The following is a 23,650-nucleotide window of genomic DNA, read 5'->3' as shown; positions in this document are numbered from 1 at the left end:
AAAATGAAAATGAAATTATGGAATAACAACTGACAATGTAAATGAATTTATAATATAATAAATGAATTAATAATGATCATATACATTAAGCTTTCAAATGAAGTTGTTTGTGTATTTAAAAGCAATTTATAAAGCTATATTTTAGTTGATAAATTGTAATGAGAAATATGTACATATTGAATTATGAACACTAACAAGCTGCTGTGCCAAGTACATTTCTTTTTGTTTGAAATTTTGAGCCATTAGTTCCAGGGATTCATAACTTCAGCTCAACATCGGACTGATACCAGGTAGTTCATTTTTAACAACTGCAATAAATGGATCAGAATGCTTGCAAAAAACTTCATCAGGTTAAAATGTGGAGACATTTTAAACTGACAGAAAAATGTAAATGGTCTGGCAAAACAACATTTACTTTACACAAAAAATGATAAACATGTATAATAGTAAAGAGTTTTATGTCAGATATTTCATCACAAATATATGAAGCTTTAAATATTGGCATTTGTTTTGCCCAATATGGACAAATTATTGGCCTGTTTTTAACACTGCTGTTTTATTCTGAACATCAGTGAAAGCTTTGTGGCCAAAAAAGACAGTAAATATAAGAGGATTATCCTTTTATTCAACTACTATTTAAATATCAAAATAAAATTGGAATTTGTACAATATTTTCCGTTTGGTTTCTCCAATTTACTTTTTTTTAACCTAAAGGTTGGACATTCAAACCTCTACTTAGTTGATATGTTTTTCTTTTCTTTTTACTTGTATTAAAAAAAAATTCTAGTAACACATTTATAATTTTACTGTACCTTTCACATTTTTCTTGTAATATTACTTTGAGTAAATTTGTTGGAAAGTATTCCTCAGCTCTTATTTTTCAAATTTCATACCGGAAGTGGATCAAGCTTCGCGAGACTGCTGATTGTGTGCGCGAGACATAGCTTAGCATCGCGTTGCTAACAGGTTTCTGTTATAAATATTAAAATTAAAACATTTTAACAAGGAGCAAAACAATTTGGAAGATATTTAAATTGAGATACAAATTCATATGTATCCGTTTCTGATATGTTTGACAAATTAGGAACCAAATTTACCCTCTTTTTGTTCTCATTGAGGGTCGTTTTGTGGTTTAGCTAAATATTTTTTAATGCGTTTAAAGAGGTTTTTTTTTTTTTTTTTTTTTTTTTTTGTAAAGTGGAACCTACAAGTTTTTCTGCCCCCATCTTCCTTCAGGTCTTGATTAATTTTGCGAGTTTTGTACTCCATCTCCCACCAGCCTTTGCGGGACATTTACAGTAAGAAGTGGCTGCTGCATGTATACATCGCCGGACTGTCAGCTGAATGCAGCTGTTCAAAGTCGTTGCCTTTCACAGGAAGTTTGGACCAGATACGTCCCACGCGGACGCGGACAGTCCCGTTTGTTATTCAGATTTTAGGCAACACCTCCTTGGATCTGCTGACAAGAGAATCTCACTTCCTCTAAAAAAACCCTCATCTTCTTAGTTAGAGCGAATTCTGCTGAGATCATGCGCCCGTGATCAGACTCCGTGGATTGTTTGTTCGGGAGCTGACAGTAACTGAATGATGGCCACCAACAGGAGGCTGGCTGTGGACAGCTCTGCTGTTACCTGCTTTATAACCTTAAGTTTGGCTTGTTTGCACGTGACTGCCTTTAAATCCCAACTTTTTACGAGATTGGGTGCCAGAAGTTTCTCCTCTGAACCTCCAATCATCTACAAGACATTCTACTTTAACCAGAGGGTAAGTCAAATGTTTAAAATTATGGATTAAAAAAAAGCATTATCTATTTATATGCCATTGTTTTCTCCATTGGTTCACTTCCCTATAATTTATTCTGTTTCACTTTTCTTTTAACAGTTGACGAATAACAAAATTATTCTTTATTTAACATTGGAAATACATTCATTTTTATTATATTTTAATAGGACTTTTTAATATTACAGTAAGTAGTTTTTTTGTGTGGAAACCTGCTGGTATTAGATGCCACTTTCCCCAGTTTATTTATGTTTTACTAAAGCTATTGTTTGCTGATTGCTGAATAACAGCACAGGCTGTTCCATCTAAAATCATTCTGTTTAGGTTTTAAGTGTTGAGTCTGCAGACAATAGGTGTTTTCCTATGGCTTCCTGTAGTGAAGGGAAAGCTTTCACAATCAGCACCGCTCCTGCAGCCAGATCTACTACCATCCGTCCTGGCTCTCTGCCATAGACTGCCATAGGAAGTCTAAGGAGGTCTCCGGGGCCCAGTGAATATGAAACGCTTGTACCTCAGGGGGGTTTGAAAGATCTCCATTCAGCTCTTGTTTCCTCTTTTTATTGTTACTTCATGGGGGATTCGGATTGCCTTTTGAGCACCGTGTGGTGGTACCTAACGCATCGTCTGGTTTAGTCAAAACAAGCCTGGCTCCAGCATCTGTCCTGGATATGATCTAAGGCTACAAGAGAAGACCTGTCACTTATAATAAATAGTCTCCAGTTTTTGAATCTGTGGTCTTTAATGCATTGATTTTAGGCAGTTTGTGGTTACAACTTCTTGTCTCTTGTTTTGTGCTGCATTTCGTTAATTATGAGACATTTTGCGTCAGGTTTTGTGGAACTTTATAGCAATTTTAGCTCCCCAATGGGTGCTTATATCTCACAAAGTTTTTTATTTTTATTTCTGTGTTCGGTGTGATTACACGACAGATCTTGAAGAGATTTGAAGTGCACCTTATGGTTCAACAAATTTGGTTGGGGTCTCTTAATTAGCTCTGATCTCATTTTTGTTAGTTATATTTATGAATCTTTTGCTGAGATGCACCACAAATGGTCAAAAATAACTTTTTAGGACTACTGCATTTGCTGCATTAAGATGAGTGGCACATGGCACCTTTTATTTTGAAAGGAAGTCATGTGAACCTCTGTCACAAGTCATAATGTGAAAAAAAGGCTATTTTCTCTTTATGTTTTATTTTTGCCATCAAACACCAGTTTGTCACAACGGCAACAATAACATAAATACTTACAAAGTTGTGTTTTATGTTTCTGAAGAGTGAAGTACGACTTTTTGGCTCCTATTGCTTAGTGAGAAATTGACCCAAATGGCTCTTGAAGTGTTGAAGTGTTGTTGGGCTGAACAGTCTCTGAATAAACGTAGATAAACGTCAGTAAAAATCAAGAGAATTACAAGATCTTCATCCTCATCAGTAGAAATCCAATGTTGGAGTCTACGTGAATCTGTTATATAGAATTAAATATAATATTTTTGGTAAACCAGTAGATCAATTTGTCATACATTTAAGTTTAAAACTAAATATTCAGTTTAGTTCTGAATATTTCTTTATTTGACCTGCACTCAGGTGGGGATCTCCTTTTGTTTGGTGAGAGAAGAAGGAGACACAGTTTTAAAATCACAATCAACCAAATTAAAAAACAAAGACTGATAGATAAAAGGGTTTTTCTAAAAGAAATAAAAAAAAAATAAAATAAGTTGTCTTCAAGAACTAAAACCAGTGTGATTTTAGGATTTAGATTTTTTTTCTTTCTTTTTTTAAAGCATATTGATTATTAGTGAAGTAAGACAGGTTGGAGAACTGATGTTGAGTCACTGGTGAATTAAATAAAGTGGTAAAACTTTGAAAAAAAATCCAAAATTCTACGGCAAGAAAGATATACAATTATTAAAAAAAACGAAATCAAATTTTTATATTTCCATATTTAAAAAGTTGTAAATTTACACAAGGGTAACCTTATATTTTGTAAAAACATGACAAAATAAAAATGACAACTGCAGTAACATTTGGTATTTTTTCATAATTGAATGAATTTGTTCCCATATTATTATTTATTTTTCTTATTTTACGCTGGCCCTAACACTCTGCCATATTTCCCTGGTACTGCAGATGCAGTGATTATTGTTTTTGCTGTGAGCCGTGTTTGGATTTCAGGACAATGCTCCACACCTGTTCCAGCCCACAGCATCCTGTCTAATCAAGCTGACATGACCCAGACCATTTCCTGCCTCCTCCCAGCCTCATCTCAACACTTTCTGTTTGCTTGTCAACATAAAAATGAAACCCAAAAAACTGCATGATTCCCTTTCGTAATCACGACTAGTAAAGCCGCTGTGAACCTGCTGTCACTCCTATGGAAAAATCTCCAGCGATCATCATTTTCCTTGTAGCATCTGTGTGAGAAAATCAGAAATCTTCAGGAAATCCTCTTGACTGCCCTCTGTCTCCAGACAATGAATGGAAGTGTCCTCCTGCATCCTTTAGCTTGAAGTACCTGCTGCACTTCCCAGCAGGCTGTGCTGCCGTCGCTCCCGTCTCCATGGTTCACCCTGCATGCAGCAGGGTGAACCATGCGAAGAGCTGCAGATGCATTCAAGCTGTGGGCAGCAGATGTGGTGTTTGTCGTCGCCACATGGTGGCGCCACATGTTAGTGTGTGGATGTTATTAAACCAGATTTCCAGGATTGCTCGTAAAACATTGCCGAGTTTACCATGCGACTTGTTTGCTGTGGCGACCCCTGATGGGGAAAGCCGAAAGAGGAAGAAGATACTAATTTTACATTTCCTGAAAAACACATTTTTTTCTGTTACTATTTTTCCACCCTCAATTTTTTAAATTTCTCATCTATAGGAGAGTTGTGCTTAAGTGTATATATATATATAAACACACACACCTAAATTAGCATTTAAATGATGTCCATAAACATAAATATATATAATTCATCTAACCTGTCACCGTTATGTGCTTTGGGATTTTGTCCCTCAGCTGTCTCATGGTGGCCTCACCCTGAAAGCTTTGCCAAAAGCGAAGGAGTCGAGGCCTGAATGAACACATTGAGGGCCCCACATCTTGTTGCTGTCATTGGCTGGTAAAAATGCTGCCTCTTTTATGTCTTCCAAGTAGGGAAGAGAGCAGCAGTGGGCAAAAACAAAACAGAAACTCTCTCTTTTTTTTCCCCCCGTCTTGTTTTGCATGAAGCGTTGGGCTTGTCTGAAGGGTTGGACGGCTCGGAGGCCTCACGCAGGCGTCTTCTCTGTGAGGCGGTTGTTTCGTCCCGTCTTTTGTTCTGTCAAGAACACAGGAAATGGGCCTGGAAGAAGTGGGAGAATCCAGCACCCTTGAGATTTCATAAAAGGATATTTCAGAGGCCATTCCAAGTGGAACTAATGTGGCATCCTTTAAAGATGCCGCCAGTAATTTTTTTTAATACAAATTGGGGCTAATTACCTCAAAATTCAAACATCAGGATTTTTATTTTATTTTGTGAAGCCTTTAACAACACATGGACTGTGTTGTACCCCCTGAATATTGTATAACTAGAGTTAACCCTTAGCACTTGAAGTTTATTTTACTTGAATATATCAAGGACACTACAAAGCATGTACTTGTAGTGTAGTAAGCATACTAATTGAATACTTCTACAGACTAAATTGGAAAGTTTACAATAGTAGCCTGTATAAAAAGTAAACTTCAAGTAAACTGGCTTACGTTTAGTGTAGATTAAGAATACTTGTAGTACACTTAAATAGACTACTATAAATAATTACAGTTGTTGAAAACGGCCATATTTCTGGTATATAAGTCACAGGAGCCAAAAAATGCATTATAAAGCAGAAAAAAGCTAATAGAAGTCGCTTCATAGTATTCCACGCACATTTGGGAGAAAACTGCAATGCGTCTGAACAAATCCAAGCTCAGCGTAACGCTCTGCACACCCAAAAGATTTAACGTCCACTGCCTCTTTTACCACACGCATCAAATTGGCTGAACTGTGAAAAAAAAGTGACCTATACTCCGTAAAATACGGTAAGTAGAAACTTGGGGTAAATTTACATCAAAGTTCGTCTTTTGCAGATTAATCATTTTGGATTCCTTGAGGACGGCACTTTCAAGCAAAGGTACCTCGTGGCAGACAAACACTGGCAGGAGCCTGACGGACCCATTTTGTTCTACACTGGAAATGAAGGCGACATCACCTGGTTCTGCAATAACACTGTAAATACCTGGCTTGTCTGCTGACAGCACACACGCAGGCTGTCTTGAGTCTACTGCTGAAGCACCTGTGGCTGATCTTTCTGCAGGGATTCATGTGGGAAATAGCCGAAGAGTTGGGCGCCATGCTGGTTTTTGCAGAACACCGCTACTACGGAGAGTCCCTGCCATTTGGACAAGACTCCTACAGCGTATGTGAAGATGCAGGATTGTACACAAACAATGCACATTGATGATTGCATTTCAAATATCCCTAAAAGGATGTCGTCCAATCCCCCCTTTATTTCTGCAGGACAGCAAACACCTGAACTACTTGACCTCAGAGCAAGCACTTGCAGATTTTGCTGTTCTCATTCAAAATCTGAAGAGCAAAATGCCGGAAAGCCCCGTCATCTCCGTGGGAGGTTCCTATGGAGGGATGCTCTCCGCCTGGCTCAGGATGAAATACCCCAACGTAGTTGTCGGGTAAAGGAACCAACCAATCAAATGTTTTGAGCTAAATTACAGCAAAAAATAAAAAAGATGGGTCACATGGTAAGCCTTAGTCACTTACCCCCCATATGGGTGCAAGTGAGGGTTTGGGTTGTGTGGAGGGTCATAGAGAAGAGCGGCCACCTCAAAAGGTGTCGTGAAAATGGAGCGTACCATTTAACGTGGTAAATGTATCGCCAAGTATTTGTAAGGATGAAGTGAGTTGCTCGCTCTTGTGGCATAAAGGCGATGTTGTCATACGGTGCCCTTACACCACACTCAGGTTGTTCATTCTGACTCTTTACTTTTTTGATTTGAAATGGTTTATTTCAACCAATAAAAGCAAGAATAATGGACAAAGCAATACATTCAGCAGTTATACATTCATACAAAGACGTATCAACCTTAAGATAATTAGACATCAAATCAAAGATTGCTTGAAAGGGAGTGGAAGGAAGTGAATTTATATAATCCCTCCCCTGTTCTACCGTAACCATTTTATACATGACTTATCATTATCCAGTTCATAACATTTTATCAGACAGAATTAGGAATCTTTAAGTATCAATAAATCACATAACAAAGATGAATTACTTAATTAACATTACTTAATTACTGATCGCACGCAAAGGCTTTTGGCACAGGGGGTGCATGTGATACGTAAGTGCTCAGAAGAAGCCCACAGGATGTCCACAAAAACTACGCTCTGGGGATCTAATTTCCTTATTCCTACAGTCAGGCTGCACCCAAAGAGTTATCTTATCACTTGAGAACAGCCGATGGCTCCCTGCGCCATCCACAGGGTTTGGACGTTGAAAAAAAACAAAACAACAAATCTGTTCGCTGTGTTTGCATCTCCACTACATCACCCTTACTTACCCTCACCTGTCCCCCACAACATGCCAGTAGAAATAACAGTTTTTGCTCTACAGGCTCACCGAGTGGTCCATGATCTTGATATTTTCGCTTGTGTACCTTGTACAGGTTTGCCCATTTTTTAGGGGCAGTGGTTACTAAATCTTTATGTTTTTTAATATCCATATTACCTTTATTTGTTTTAATGTTATATGACTTTTAATTTTTATTTAACCTTTGATTTTTACCAATTTAGAGTAAACCGTGTGTATTTTTGGGTTTCAGAGCTCTGGCGGCATCTGCACCGATATGGCAGTTTCCCCGGATGGTGGGATGTGGAGATTTCTACAAAATAGTAACACAAGACTTTGCCAAAAGTGGCCAAAACTGCGATGTAACCATTCGCCGCTCTTGGAAGGCAATAAATAATTTGTCTTCCACTGGTGAGTCCAAACTGAATGAGTTATGAAGCTCTGTTTAAATTTAGAGTAAATCCTAACGCATATTTATGGAAAGTGTGATTTTTCGGCAGAACGACAACCAATCTGTGATAAAAATTATGCTTAGACTATAAAAAGTTTTCTGTCATCAACATTCTTAAGTAGAAATTTAGTAATGCACAAGGGTGAATCACAATAGGAGCAGATGTTTAAATTGACTTTAGAGACGAAGGTCGGAGGTTTTCTTCACCGTGTCAAACCTGCTCTCAATCCTCACAGGGGTTTCCTTAATGCTCATTTAAATTATATTTCTGTGAAATTTTTTTGCATATTAATTTGGTGGGCAGACTGTATTTTAACACAAATTCTTAGGATGGTTTGATGTCTTGTATACAAATCCAGACAACTAAACCAAAGTTTTTAGATGTAAAAGAAATATAAAAGTAAACATTTACAAAAAAATTTTTTTTTCTTTGGTTTATTAGTTAGTTACAAATGCATTATTTAAATATGTTTTTTTTACTTCGATTGTTTTGTTATAAAAAAAAAAGCCAATATAACTATTTTAGGCATGAGGAGTGATTCATTTTATGATATAAAATAATGTAAAATGAAAACTGTAAACTTTTTTATCCCTTATATATATATATATATATATATATATATATATACACATATATATATACACATATATATATATATATATATATATATATATATATATATATATATATATATATATATATATATATATAAAATGTGAAATTGGCACTAAAATATACATCATTTTCTATTTCTCTCTTGTTAGCGTCTGGTCTGCAGTGGTTATCTGAAGAGTTCAGTTTATGCTCGCCGCTCAAAACTAAGACGGACGCCGTTATCTTCAAGGGCTGGCTTCAGGAGACGTGGGTGAATCTGGCCATGGTGGACTATCCCTATGAAGCCAGCTTCCTCCAACCACTTCCTGCTTGGCCAATCCAGGTAAACAGAAGCATCACATTTAAAGCCACCGGTTAAAAACGACCCCAAACGCCATCGAAGGGGTTGAAGTCCCACTCCAATCATCTTTTGATATTTTGTAAAAGCTTTCCAAGTGTTCTCTGAATAATAATTATGCAGTTTTGAGCCAAAATCAAGAAACCTGTGTCGTTTTCTAGGACATCATCTTTACATAGCAGCAGGAGTCTGTTAGAAATTCACCCCTGAGTTGTGGGCGGGACTGTTGGAAAAACCCCGCCCCCACTCTCCATCACCCATCTGTTTACACGCTCCCCCACTAGCTTACTGCTAGCCACGTGCCAGCTCAGATGAGGAGTACGTAGAGGTGCGTGCGTCTTCTTATCTGGAAGTGGATGAGAGCAGGGAGCTTGTGTCCCACCCAGCGTATTTTCACAAATTCTCTTTTTTTAAACCAAATTTTTTTGCCTGCTTCTGAATTGCGACGATTTGAATAAAGAAAAAAGTCAGAAATGCAATTTCTTTACAGTTTCTTTAGTTTCTTTACATATGAATCGGTTAGTTCAAAAGGGGCCCAAGTCCAAGAGGTTTGTTTTTCCAGGAAAAGCATAGCTTAAAGGGAGGCTGCACCAAATGATTAATATTTTACCCAGATTCAGTTCATAGCTTACAAATGCTATAATATGAAGCACCTCACTTTTATCATTTCAGAGGAGTAGCAAACTAAAGTCTCTGGACTTGGGCCCTTCTTGAATTAAACAGGGGCGCTGCCATATTGGATAACGAGTGCTGCCATCTATGGGATAAATTAGATCAGATAGATTTGCACTTAGTGCATTTTAAATGTCAAGCATAGTCAATACATTACAACGGACTTGGGACTTTTTTGCACATAATCAGATAGCTTTTCCCTTGAAGACCATAGAACATATAATATCTCTATTTTGAAAAATTGTGGACTTGGGCCCCTTTTGAACTAACCAATTCAAATGTCCTCCATCATCAGAAGAACGTGTTAAAAACACCAAAACCGAAATTTTCATGGAAGTGCTTACATTTATTTCAGCTTTCTTGTAGTTCTTTTTTTTTTAAAAACTTTAGTGGTTACTTCGACCGGGAACGGCTTCTCCTTAATGAACGTGCGACTCGGCTGATTGTGTTACAAGTGTTTGTTGTGTTGGGCCCTTTTGTGTACAGCAACCTTTAACACGCGTCATACATATTCATCAGTTTCTTTGGGAGTGAAAGTATTCTTTAGATAAGCAGCAACAAGCGAGGCTCAGTTCCTCCGCTTGTCTCGCACCAACCGTCCTTTCATTTGCACGCCCTGTCCGATCTGCGAGGTGTTCCCGTCAGGGTGAAAAGGTTCTCCGCTGGTAATCAGAAAAAGCTCTCCTCCATTAAGGAGCGAGCTTTCCAAACACAGAAATAAGCTCATTAACTTTTATATTAATCCAGTTTTTCCACAGATTTATCATGAAATCGATGAGGGGCATCCTGTTAAATAAACACTAAACTCTCTTTTTTGTTGTGGTTTTATTTCAGGTTTTTTTGGCTGCTTGCCTTTAATGTATGCGACCCCTATGGGTGGTTTAAGCAGTTTAGATTGTTGGGTGCAAAAAGGAGCTTTTTCTGTAATGACAAAGCTAATGTGATTATCTGAGTGAGTGTGAGAACGGGGTATTGAGGGCTTAAAGGAGGGAAATCTGTTGGCACAGATGAATGTATAAGCCTAATCCTATCTGAAAAGTAAGGAGAAGATGCTTTGGAGCCATTGCAGTGTTTTTTGGGGTGTTTTTTTGTTGTTGTATTTTTTTTTCACAGCATAAATCTTTGCTTGGACATGTATGTGGCCCTCCTCATCCATCGACCACCAACTCCTCCCCGCTCCAGAAACAAAAGCCTTAGTAACAAACTCCCCTCCAACCCTCCAAACAACAGAGCCCAGTTTGTCCGCTTCACAAAGAGCGCCGAAACAACCGCCGCCGCCGCCAAATCGGCATCCATAACAACACAGGAAAATGAAACAAGAGCTGAAACGCAAATATTTATCATTCACACTATTAATTCTAAGGAAATCGGCCACAGTTGAACAAAAAAAACGAAGAAAAAAACAAGAGCAAAGCCTTTAGATTGATAAATCAATGTGGCTTCTTACATGAATGCAAGGTATTTTTTTTCTTCTGCTGCCAAGATGGGAGCGATAAATTCTAGTTCATTCCAGGGAATTTCTTATGCAAATCAGGCGCCGCAACGTTTTATGTGGAAAAACACTTTATGGGCCACAAGAAAGTGATCGCCAGCCTTGTAAACAACTTTGATCTATGCTGGTTATCAAAGAGCCACTGATGAAAAAGGAAAGGATTTTGGGTGTTTTTAACATGCAATTTTGGCCTTTTTCTGATGATGAAGGACATGTATTAAGTACATTAGCATAAAAATTGAAATTTTGATTATTTCTTAATTGAAATCGTGAATCTAGAGCAGACGAAAAAATGTAGTTGGAAAAAGATCGTGTTTGATTCACAAAATCTGATCAACGATTCACAGATCAAACTTCAATTCTTACCATTTATTGAATGAAAATTAAACTAATATGTTTTTGACCACTGTCATTTATTCTTGTATGTAGAACAAAAGAACCGAATCATCGAAGCAGATAAAAACACAAGGATTTTGAAATGAAGAAATGGTTTTTGTCACTTCAAACAAAATCAAACTCAAGAGTTTTTTCCTATCAAATTCCTCATTAACTTCAGCACTAAACAACACATAAACATCACTGTTGCTTTAAAACATTGAACAACAAATCCTAAATCTGTTTTCCCTTTTTCCATCCTCAAAGTTTAGCGGACAACAGTTCAAATAGATGGATCACAAAAAGAAAATAAATGAAGACAAAGCGAGACTTAAATAAAAACAGCTCTAAAAGGATTTTTGTAATAACTCAAAGTTCATATTGATCAGATTTTATATATATATGTATGTATGTATGTATGTATATATGTATGTATGTATGTATGTATGTATGTATGTATGTATGTATGTATGTATGTATGTATGTATGTATGTATGTATGTATGTATGTATGTATGTATGTATGTATGTATGTATGTATGTATGTATGTATGTATGTATGTATGTATGTATGTATGTATGTATGTATGTATGTATGTATGTATGTATGTATGTATGTATGTATGTATGTATGTATGTATGTATGTATGTATGTATGTATGTATGTATGTATGTATGTATGTATGTATGTATGTATGTATGTATGTATGTATGTATGTATGTATGTATGTATGTATGTATGTATGTATGTATGTATGTATGTATGTATGTATGTATGTATGTATGTATGTATGTATGTATGTATGTATGTATGTATGTATGTATGTATGTATGTATGTATGTATGTATGTATGTATGTATGTATGTATGTATGTATGTATGTATGTATGTATGTATGTATGTATGTATGTATGTATGTATGTATGTATGTATGTATGTATGTATGTATGTATGTATGTATGTATGTATGTATGTATGTATGTATGTATGTATGTATGTATGTATGTATGTATGTATGTATGTATGTATGTATGTATGTATGTATGTATGTATGTATGTATGTATGTATGTATGTATATGAAAATCATTTTTTTCAGAGCTTATTACAGTAAACTGAACTTCTGTCTCTTTTTTCGGCTACGAAAAAACTTGATACTTTTACTTTGACAAAAAGAAGCATCATCAACATTTTATTTTGAAAATTTGGGTGACAGTAGCGCTTTAAATCCAACATAACTCTCCAATTAAATTTACTCTGCCTGTAGTGCAGTTTCATTTCATTCCATTCAATTTATGAAGATCGCATATCAACAATCTCTGACTTTGCAAATATTTGTACTTCGGGAACAGATCGCGAATATCCTAGTATTCAGATGCTGGTTACAGCCCTAATGACTAGATCCATGTACATCTTTGTTTTCCTCGTCTGAGCTGGCATCTGGCTCAAAACTGTGCCGCTGGATAGTTCTGGATAGGTTGGGAGTGTGGGGAGCTGTAAGCTAGCTGGAGAGTGTGTAAACAGAGAGCTCTCAGCAACTGGGAGAAGAAGGGGAAGGCGCCAACGATCTCAACCACAACTTGGAGGCAAAGTAGTTATGAACTCCTGCCGCTCTGCAGAAACTATGTCCTTGAGAAACTATACAGTTTTCCGATTTTTTGATCAAAACAGCATAATCATGATTAAAAGACGACTGTAAACAGTTTGGAATTAGATCAAAAGCTGATCCTAGTGGGTCTTTAATGGATGCAGAGGCTAACCTAAAGTTGACCTGTTTTTACTTCGTCTGAAGGTGGTGTGCAAGTATCTTGCTTTCGACTCTAAAGCGTCCGACTACGATCTACTACATGGCGTCTCTCAAGCAGCTAAAGTCTACTATAACTACACTGGAAGCTCCTCCTGTCTCAACACATCGCAGACAGCAACCAGCAGCCTTGGGGCTCTTGGCTGGACGTACCAGGTTCTGGAGATCCCTGATCCGCTGCTTTAAAAAAAATAAAAAATAAAAGATGGATGCAGATATGTGGTACCAGCCTTAACCGAACGTGCTCTCAATTACAGGCCTGCACAGAGATGGTGATGCCCATGTGCACAGATGGGGTGCAGGACATGTTTGAGCCTGAAGACTGGAACTTCCAGGCCTTTTCCGATGAGTGTTACAGCATGTTTGGCGTCCGGCCGCGTGAAGACTGGGCCGGGACACTTTATGGGGGCAAGGACATTTCCTCTCACAGCAACATCATCTTCAGGTAATCACTACTACTCCGATTGAGGCAGAAAATATGTGTTTTTGATCATTTTCCTCCAATAATATGGAGGTGGTGCATCAAAACCTGGATTTTAGACTCTTGAGAAACGTTTGGGGGTTTATGTTTTACCTTCAGAACACCAAACCAGAACTTTGTCCCTTTTCAGTAAAGTAAGACTTAAAGTAACTCTAAAGCTATGTACACACCGGGCATGTGACGCACGGTTATGAACGTTTGTTTAGCCCGTAGTGTTCACACTGGACAAGCAGGGAGGGGCTTTTTCTTCTTTTTCTACTGTTTACTAGGGCATGTACGCCACCTACAGTTGGAGGAGGCTTGGTGCAAAATATGGAATCGGTGCAAATCTTTTGAACCTCATTTTTTTCTGTGAAGTGAATTAAAAGGGACGTTGTCCATACATCACCACCATCTCCGAGTCCATGATTGGTCAAAGTTTGAACCGGTTTAACTTGCAACGCGCGTTCATTGGCTACACGTACATAGAAAATGGTCAAAAAACGTTCGTAGCCATGCGGTAACGCGAGAGTTTTGAGCGCAGAAGCTCGAAATGCCTGTTTCCGTGTACATAGACTTGTCATTGGAAGTGGCTGCTTGAATGCCCGTTGCCTTGGCAACTTAGCGTTAGACTTGAAACATGGTTCAAACTTGACTTGGACTTGTGTGAGGTGACGTGTGTGTAAAAAAGGCAAAACAAGAAGTTAGTCCTACTTTACTTTAATTTGATTTACAAAGCGAACATTTTAGGTATAGTCATAAAAATAAAAAAGAGAGAAAAACATAATAGTAATAAGACTTCAGCTCATTGATGGGATGTAAACAAACATTTTTAGTCTGGTGTGGAACAAAAGCAGTCTTCCTTTATCGGAGTACAATTGAGAACAAACATTCAGTTTGTCCACAAAATCTGTAAAAAAAAAATCACAAAAATATATATAGTTTTGGAAGAATTTTGCATAATTTAGACTTGCAGACTAAGTTTGACACATTAAAAAGTAATTTAAAAAATAAAAATTAATCAAAATCTCACATTAACATTTTCAATCTGCCATTATCCTAAAAAAATGTAAGCATTTTTCGAAGTTTAAATGTGTAAACATAAAATAGTGGGTTTGCTTGGGACACTGAAAAATCCAATAATATAAACTTAAACTATAGACTAAGTCATAGATCTAAAAAGAATGATTACAGTTTTTTATTTTAAAGACAAATCTTTCCAAATTTCCCGCTGTTGGTTTCAGTAATGGCGGTCTGGACCCGTGGTCGGCTGGGGGGGTGACTTATAACATCACAGAGTCTCTGGTTTCCATCATGATCCCCGATGGCGCTCATCACTTGGACCTCCGCTACAGCACCGACCTGGATCCGCCGTCTGTGCGAGCGGCCCGGGCGCTGGAGCTGAAGTTCTTCCAGGAGTGGATCGACAAGACCAAGAAGAGAACGGGACGAAGCGGTACAGAAAACCGGCTTTGACAGGAACATTTCTGGTTCTATTAGACTCCAAAGTTTGCCAGAGGCCATTTAGGACGTTTCTGTGGAAGGAAAACTTGAATTTACACTCCTATTTTTTAATGCCAAACCGTAACATTTCAAGGAATTCATACTTTAAGTGCCAAAGAAACCTGCTTTATTGCTGACGAGTTTTCAAAGAATGAATGGATTCCTTTTAGTTTTTCAAATGTTGTTTAATTATGTCACTTCTTTCAGGGTGCTTAAAGCTTTAATTTGAAAACCATCAATATCTCATTTAGTCGATTGCGATCATTCATGCCGGTTTCCAGCTGCTCTCTTCCAGGTATGATTGTTTTTCTACCATATTGAAGATTGTCAAATTTCAATAAGCCTCCGGAAAAACGCCTGGTACTAAATCTCAAACTTTTGACATGTTTTGGAAAATAAACTTCACAGAAGAACCGTTTCACTCCATTTTTTTATTTGCTTCACCTTTCTATACAAGGTTGTAGTTATAAACCGCTGATTCGTTCACTGCAGAAAAAGGCTCTCCAAAAAAAAAAAGTACAAACTTTTTAAAGTTTGAAACATTTTAGTTAAGGTTTATTCAGATTGGACATTTAAAGTAAATTTAGAGTTTGTTTCCCCTGATAATCCAGAACAAATTTTCTATCTGAATGCAGCCAAGTGGCCCCTGGTCCGGGACCGGGAACCGCTCTCTGGTCTCAGTTCATTTCCACTTTAGTCAGATGAATAGAAGCTCATCAAAAAAACTTTTAATATGATGCATATCACTTTTCACAACGTTTTCCCAACAATCTAAATGTCATAAACACTCATCAGATATCCTGTAAATATCCTACCCCATCTTTATTTTATTTAACCTTTAACCTTTTGGGATTAAGAGTGAACAGTAAAGTAAGCATCTCATTGTACAGGGAAACCTGTTTCCTTACTCTGCATATGACAAAAAGCCCTTTTGAATCTTGAATCTTCTTAACCTCATCAGCATGTCTCTGCCGTACTGAGCAGCAACTACAAAGTCTTGAACCTGACGTTGGTACAGACAGTAAAGTTAGAATAATTGAATAATTGAATTAAACCGATGAGGATTGCAAAGTGCAGGACTTCCATTATATTATTCTGTCTCTCGTTGTTTTGCTCCGCCCTCATAATTCCTGGCCAATGACTGAAGAGATCTTTAGTCATGTGCTCTTGTTTACGTGTTTCTTATCAGAATAGTATGTTTGAGGGCCGTCTTAAGACAGACCAAAGGCGAAGTTCCGACTTTTCTGGTCTGAATACACCCTTAAAGTAAGCACAAAAAAGAGAGTAAGAAAAATTCTCTTAAGAAGAATTCTTATTTAAAAAAACTTCTGGTCACTAAGATTATTTTGCTATTGAAAAATATTCTTGATTATTAGACAACACTTTTTTTTTTACTTTTCTTTTTGTTTGTTTTGTTTTTGTCATTTTTATTTCTGTAGTAATTTTTGAATTTTTTTGAGCCATCACATTTGGGAGGCAGTCAAGCGTTTAGGGAGGCCGCCCCCCCAACACACTTCTTTTGCTTACATCCGGTTTATGGATGGATTACATAAACAGAAGGTTTGGGCTCAGCTCAAAGACGGAAAGTCACAGAGAATACGACCATTTTCCTTGAAACGGGGCTCTTTTTCCACTAAGATGGGGTTCTAGCAGCGTTGAGACACTTGGTCGTGTTTCAGAGCAGACAAGGTCGCAGAGTTCAATTTTCCCTCCACAAGAACAATTGTCTTTGCTGGAGATTTAATAAAATCCCAATCGGAGGTGGTCAATAAGGCGGGTGGTGGGAGGTTATTGCAGTTACGCCTGCTGACCCTGTGGGACCCCCACCCCCCACCCGCTCACATTAACTCACTGGCTGCCTTTAAAGCTCTAAATTGTGGCAGCCTGTCGCCTCTGATCGGTGCCCCCCCTGCGAGCGTTATTATTAATACAACTCCTGTAGTGCAAAAGAGGTTTAAAACGACGATGCACAAATCTGCAGGGAGCCTCGAGAAAAGCCCCCCCACTCATCTTTTCAAGCCTTGTGATGACCTTGTGGTGTAAATGTGCAGCACGTCCTGCTCCGGTATGCGAGTTTACCTAAACACAAAGCCGACTTCTACGCCTTTTTTCTTGGTCACAGGCGTCACTGAATTTCTTCGGGGGTCAGAGATGCAGCTAAACCCCCGGGAGTAGGTGGGGGTCTCCGCCACTGAATGCCCTCCTTAAATGTTTCTCAGGACTTTAAGAGGTCATTCATTTTGTTTGCCTTTTTGATCTCCCTGACAATCGTCATCAATCAGAGACGTTATTAGTATTCACTCAACTCTTGAGTGTGTCTCTGCTCAGACGGGGACCACACACTATTAGGAAGAGATTAAGGCTGTGCGTGTCACATCATGTTGTACCAAAGGAGCCCTGTTCCCACTTCTTTTGGACTGAGGAATGCTGAATAAGCAGATTCTTTTGAACAGAAAGGGATGCCACCTCAGATAAACGGACAGAAGCCATTTTTGGGCGGTGAAATAACACCCCACGTTCAGAAATGTGATTTAAAAGAAATTAAGGGAATCGAACACATGCAAAAGTGTGAACTTCCTCAGCTGAGGCCCATCCCCGCTCTCCCTCTCAGACTTAATGCAACAATAGGAACTTGTTTCCGGGATCTCGGCGTCAGTGCTCTGCGGAGTGAATGACCCACCAGCACAAAAGCCAAGACCTCCCGACTCGAAAGAGTGGCCATGGCTGCCATGACTGGGATGTGGTCACTCTGCCAAGATGGGGGCTGCTGGGAAAAAATAGGAGCTCCTCCACTGAGTCAGGGGGCCGTGCTTCCAAATGGCTGCAGCTGTTTTCTTTCCACTCAAAGAAAAGCCCCGTTATGCCAAAGTGAGGACTCAAACCTTGAGTTTGCATTCAAGCCGTGTTCTGTGAGAGTTACACATGGATTACATAAACGAGACGTCTTTCTAAATCAGTGTTTTTCAACCTTTTTTGAGCCACGGCACACTTTAACCTTGACAAAAATCCTGCGGCACACCAGCATCCAAAAATTAAAACAAAAAAAGGAGAAACTCATAGTCTGTATTGATCTACAGCCCCTCCTCAATCTCACATGCATTTTTGTGATAATTGTGGCTGAAAAAACTGGAAGCTGCAGCTGTTTTTTCTAAAAGATGTAATAAAAGTTAAGTTAGAAGATTTAAAAACTGTTTTATGTGTGTTCGTTGTCGTGTCAAGACGTTTAACAAGGACGACTCATTGTACGCTGAGACACTGTCACTTTAACGCAATGCATCATGGGAGATGTAGTGCAAACAGCCACCAAACGCAGACAGACTCTCTTCTCTGAGCTTCATTGTTTTGTTCACAGTCTGATACCGGATTCTGTGGAAAGCTACACCGCTAAAGACGAGCTTTAGCTGGCATTTTTTTTGGAACTGAGAGACTTTATGAGCAGAATCAGAACAAGGAAGTGAAGAGTTTAACCACCTCTGATTGGTCAGACTGATGACATGTGATTAAGCCTCCAAGAATGATTGGTGGAGACAGTTAAAGGGGCGGGACGCTTCCTAAAACATTATAGCTATGGCTAAATCGCGGTACCGTCATTCTTATCAAAATGTCTTTAATAGAATCAAATAAACACAAAGAAAAACTTATTTTACGATCTTTCATATTCCTAACTACTCAGTGTTTTATCAGGGCCTGTTTGGATGAACAAAGAGCTGATATCCTCGAGATGGGAAATGTTTTTAGATCAGTTAATGAGGGCAATTTCCCACGGCACACCGGTTGAAAAACACTGTTCTAGGGCACCGTTTCGGCCGTGGTTCATTCGAATTTCTACGAAGCTCGTGACCTGAGACAAGTAAAAAAAATCATTAATATATTCCCGTGATAAGTCATTCCTAAAGACGGATGTGAGCAATACTTGGATTAACAGCAGATACCTTCACATTTCTCTCATGACAATGCATGGAAGACACGGAGGATGTTAAGAGGTTGGATTTATGCCATGTTCCCGGATGCCGGCATAGCAAGAAAACGTGCTCCGCAGCCAGAGATCGTTATGCCGCTTTGGCAGCGGACAGCGGCTCCCTGTCTGTTGTCCAGCCAGCCGCCCGGCATAGCGATCGCCTCGCCATAGTCAATGGAAACATCAATGATGCAATGGCAAAATTTATTTTGTTATTGCTTCAAACCAGTTATCGTATTTACAATAAATATGGAACCGGATTCGGTTGAAAATACGGGGTGCGTAAAAGGTCATAGTTATTTTGTGGGAACGAATTCATTTTTTTTTTTTTTTTACCCATGTCAGGTCACGGGCTCCGTAAAATTTACCTCTGAGTTGTTGGCGCAACTGTTGGTGCAGAGCAAGCCCGCCCACCCTTCCTGTCACCCATAACTGAAAGTTCTCTGTGTTATACTAAAGTCCTGTTAGTTCACAGCCACTCACACCCCCAACCTAACATTTGTCTGCAAGTGGACGCATCAGAATGATGAGATAAATGCTACAAGAACATGTTAAAAACATTGAAAACATGATTTTTATGGGAGTGCGCCTGACTCTGGAGCACGTCCTGCTTCCTCCTCCCCACATCCCCCAAGAAACCTCCTGTAAACGCGTTATTGTCTACAACCAGAAGTTTCATATGCAGGATTTCTTAAGGTCAACATTTCTGCTGGCACACCGAGCCGTTCTGCACTTTATTCCCCTTTAATTTAACAGCAGCGGCAGCTTTTCTAGTTAAATCAACTGTTCATTATTGAGACCCCGTTTTACGAAGGGGCTGTGAGGTGCAATTTAATGAATCTCTGGCACAAAGCTCCCTTTCAGCGCCGCGCGAAGAATAGAGGCTATTTAGACCCTGTAGGGCTTTATGTCAAAGGCAGCCCATAATAGTTGTCAGGCCGGGGCAGAAATTCCCACTGGCCTAGGAATGCACTAGAAATCAACTTTTGCCATGAGCAGATTAAGACACAAGCAAGCCATTGGAGGATCCTCCCAAACATTGCCATCTGTTTGGATACATCGATTTTCCCACAGACGTGAAGCTGATCTAAAGGTCACACACGAACTTTTACTGTGAAAAAGTACTTATTTGTCCCTAAACCGAACAATGTATATTCTGTATTAGTGATGGATCTTCTATTTTTTAAGCTATTTATCATAAACGTGGCTTTGAAAACGGTGGCTTTTTTTCAAACCACTTTGGGTTTTGTGACACAGATTTGCACTGAGGCTTTTCTGCTCACGGTTACAGTAATGTCCTCTGGCTTCATGAAAGCCGTTGTGGTTGAAAGCACACACAGCAGTTAGAGCAGGAGGAGGAGGCTCCTGACTGAGGATATTGTCTTCGGCACGGCAGGGAACTCCAGACAAATCCCTCGTACATGCAGGTTGTCACCCACAAGCAAAGAGTTAAGTCCTGCGGTTCCGTGGCCCCTCCTCTTTGATGTTCTGACATCATTTGCCCTGCCCCCTGAAAGATCTACCCGCTCTCCTCAGAGCCCGTCACTTCTGCTCTGCAATGTCTACGAGCAGCTTCAGGACCGAGGGTTTTCATCAGAGGAACAAAGCCATGATCTGAGGGGGCTTCTGAGGTCCCAGAGGACGCCACGGGTGAAGCTGCCGGGCTCAACAGAGTAATGGCTGTTCAGACGGCAATCATGAACCCCCAGTTCATGAGTTTCTGCTTCCCTGGGTCTGTGATGGAGTTCGACGTGGAGAAAAGTCTGGATGGGAGTCTCCTCTGCGAGGCGGAGCAGGATGAGGACTTCAAGGAGACCACGAGGGACCTCCTGAGCTTCATCGACTCGGCCTCCAGCAACATCAAGCTGGCTCTGGACAAGCCGGTCAAGTCCAAGAGGAAAGTCAACCACCGGAAGTACCTTCAGAAGCAGATCAAACGGTGCACTGGCATCATAACACCCGGAAACGGAGCGGAAACGCCGGTAAAAAGACAGAGTTCCCCTGTGTCTCAGCAGAGCTCTTTGCAGAACAAAGTCCTGCCTAAACGGGACGGAGTCCAGGCCAACCTGCAGAGCAAGAGCCTGGCAGCGCTCTTCAGCCCCGTTAAGGAATTAAGAGGCGAGAGAGCGAAGAAGCCACCCCTGAGACACCGCAACCTGCCTCCGTCTTTCTTCACTGAGCCTGCCAACTGCTCTAAAGTCAGCCCCACGTCTGAGGTGACCCTCAAGGACCTGGAGCGAGGCAGCCCAGACTTCTTTGAGCTCCTGGGACCCGACTACAGCAGCATGGTCAGCGACCAGGATCTTTACCCAAGCGTGCCTCTGCGCATGCAGTCGGAGCTGGGAGGCCTGGACCCCGCTTCTTATGACGCCCATGTAGTAGCTCATCATCTGTACACAGCAGACCCCTGGACTAGCTGCTCAGGACCTTCCAAGAAGCTAGGAGAGAACCCGCGTGCAGGCCCAGTCCAGCCCCCTGCTTATTTCCAGTCGGAGGAGGCCTCCGGAGGCATGGATGATAACGCACTGTGCACTTTGGCTTTTCCAAACTTCTTCCCAGACTGCTCCTTACCTCAGGTGACCTATGACTTAAACAGTGGCTACAACAGGTCCAGTTATTCATCACTATGAGGAACGTCAAAATAAACCCAAACCCTGCACAGCGAAGTGTCCTGCATTTCCCCACAAAACATCTGGCACAAAATTCCCACATCTGCTTGTGTTTTATAATAAAATTACTCCAAATGTGCATTCGTGTCTCCTCAGGGGGTTCACTGCAAGAGAGAGAGAGAGAGGGGGGGGGGGGGATATAAATGTTAAAAATGATCATTCAGACCTCGTTTTACAAAAGTAGTTGTCTCACTCTAGAAAGCGACACTAACTGTAGATCAGGTGTTTCACAAAACCACTGAGGCACTTTTTTTAGATCCTGTTAGAAGACGTTCTGTAACATTGCATTACAGTCCAGATAAAAACGTATATTTAGAGATTTTTATTGCTCTGAATTTATTTTCAGCTGGAACATTTACCAATTCTTTCTTTTCTTCTTTATTTTTCAAAGCTTTTAATGTATCTAGCTATTGTAAGATGACAAAATAAAGCTGGTCTTTATTACTGCGTGTGCTTTTGTGCTGATCATTAAACATGGAACGCGTCAATTTCAATATATGTTGGAGGAACTCTTTTGTGTAATAAGTTATTCTGAATAAAGTTTGAACAAAACAAAACATAAAAAAGGGTTTCATATAAAAAATATATTTTTTCAAATAATAAATTTGACAAAACTGGAGTTCTCAGTAAAGACTTTTATATCAAAATATTTAAATTCACACTCATGTTTTACCCTTATGCTCCCCTAAAGTGGCTTAATGTTTAAATATTTGCATTAGCATTGACTTATTTCCATATTTTTACACATATCTGGAGTTAGTCAGTGGAGATCTTCAAAGATTGAAACACTTCAGCCTTGAAATGAATTGTATAGCTCCCCCTGGTGGCTATTGAAGGTTACTTCATTTGCATTGTTGAACAGAGGAAGCCTGAATGTGACTTCATCATTTGAAATCTATAAAATTTCATAAAAATATACTGTTTGGTAGTAATCTTTTCTTAAAGCAGCATTTACAACTAAGGAGTGCTTTATTGACTATTAAAGATTTCACAATAAAAGCTCGCCGTAAGCTTGTTGGTGTTTGTCGTTCTGTGGGAGGATGCATTTTTAGATTCATTTAAGTTAACTGGTTATGTTAATTTGCTATTAATACAAGAAATAACGTTTTAAAAGTTTTTTCTTTTTTAAATCATACTTGATAGTTGGTTATTTCATGCATAAAATCACTTTATTTCAAGCAAAATTTCTTTTTTTCTTCATTTGAGTGATTAATTTGACTTTTCTGCACAAAATTTTGAATTTAATTTAAAACCACATGCTTACAAATTTTGACCCTTTTATTTTATTACTCCCAATATACCATCCTTTTAGTTTAGTTTAAGTGCGGTCTAAATTTTTCATCATTACAACCGTCATTTTATAAAACTTTTCATTTTTTAAAGAGTTTTCTGCTTTCAGCCTAATCTTTCCCCAAGCAATAAAAACTGTTGATTTTTTACTGGCAATCAGTTTTAAGGACTTTGTATATGTAAGATTTACTACATATTTCTAAATTTGTCAGATTTTGTTTTACAAATAGCATTAAAATATATATTTTAATTTTCTTTAATTTAATTAATTAAATTAATTTTCTTTTGTCGAAAGTAGTTATTTTGAATGAAATTATTGTGCTACATCTCAAAAATTCCCCAAATAACACTTTTGAAAAATATTGATTCTATTTCTGTTTTATCCTTGAAACTAAATTTCCTATACAACTCCAGGTGATTTCTGGCCAGTCCCCCTAAAAGTTTTGACTGTTTATTTGTTGTTTAGTAATCAAAAATCTTGAAATTAAATAAACACAACTTTTAAACCCACAATGAAGCTACAATAACAATTTATCTCTCTTTATCTTATCACAAAACGAGGATTCCTTATTTGATTATCTGGTGTTTTGCCGCCATGATGCCCAATATTGTTATTGATTAAAATTAATTTGATTAATTTATATATTTTTTCTTAAGTAA

At 38.9% G+C, this 23,650-nt stretch overlaps 2 protein-coding genes across 2 annotated transcripts; both read left to right on the top strand.

Moving 5' to 3' along the window:
• The first annotated feature begins 1,201 nt into the window (after positions 1–1,201).
• prcp (prolylcarboxypeptidase) lies at positions 1,202–15,492 on the top strand. Its single transcript, XM_004075281.4, has 9 exons — positions 1,202–1,764; positions 5,871–6,011; positions 6,098–6,199; positions 6,301–6,473; positions 7,620–7,777; positions 8,583–8,755; positions 13,099–13,266; positions 13,368–13,555; positions 14,815–15,492. Exons 1-9 carry the CDS (start codon positions 1,585–1,587, stop codon positions 15,044–15,046), a joined length of 1,515 nt encoding a protein of 504 aa, XP_004075329.1. The 5' UTR covers positions 1,202–1,584; the 3' UTR covers positions 15,047–15,492.
• A 4,704-nt stretch (positions 15,493–20,196) lies between these two features.
• fam181b (family with sequence similarity 181 member B) lies at positions 20,197–22,144 on the top strand. The gene has a single exon (XM_023961958.1). The coding sequence runs from the start codon at positions 20,708–20,710 to the stop codon at positions 21,659–21,661; it is 954 nt and encodes a 317-aa protein (XP_023817726.1). The 5' UTR covers positions 20,197–20,707; the 3' UTR covers positions 21,662–22,144.
• The last annotated feature ends 1,506 nt before the right edge of the window (positions 22,145–23,650 follow it).

Source organism: Oryzias latipes, chromosome 13 (genome assembly GCF_002234675.1).
Source record: "Oryzias latipes chromosome 13, ASM223467v1".
NCBI classification, from domain to species: Eukaryota; Metazoa; Chordata; class Actinopteri; order Beloniformes; family Adrianichthyidae; genus Oryzias; species Oryzias latipes.
The sequence above is the reverse complement of the archived record's forward strand: the minus strand, read 5'-3'. Positions and strand labels throughout refer to the sequence as shown.

What these genes read in the sequence shown, in the direction of transcription:
- prcp (XM_004075281.4), top strand. Translation starts at nt 1,585, where the DNA reads ATGATGGCCACCAACAGGAGGCTGGCTGTGGACAGCTCTGCTGTTACC. An exon ending in CTCTTGGCTGGACGTACCAG is followed by an intron (nt 13,267 to 13,367) that starts GTTCTGGAGATC and finishes TCTCAATTACAG; the next exon opens with GCCTGCACAGAGATGGTGAT. An exon ending in CACAGCAACATCATCTTCAG is followed by an intron (nt 13,556 to 14,814) that starts GTAATCACTACT and finishes TGTTGGTTTCAG; the next exon opens with TAATGGCGGTCTGGACCCGT.
- fam181b (XM_023961958.1), top strand. Translation starts at nt 20,708, where the DNA reads ATGGCTGTTCAGACGGCAATCATGAACCCCCAGTTCATGAGTTTCTGC.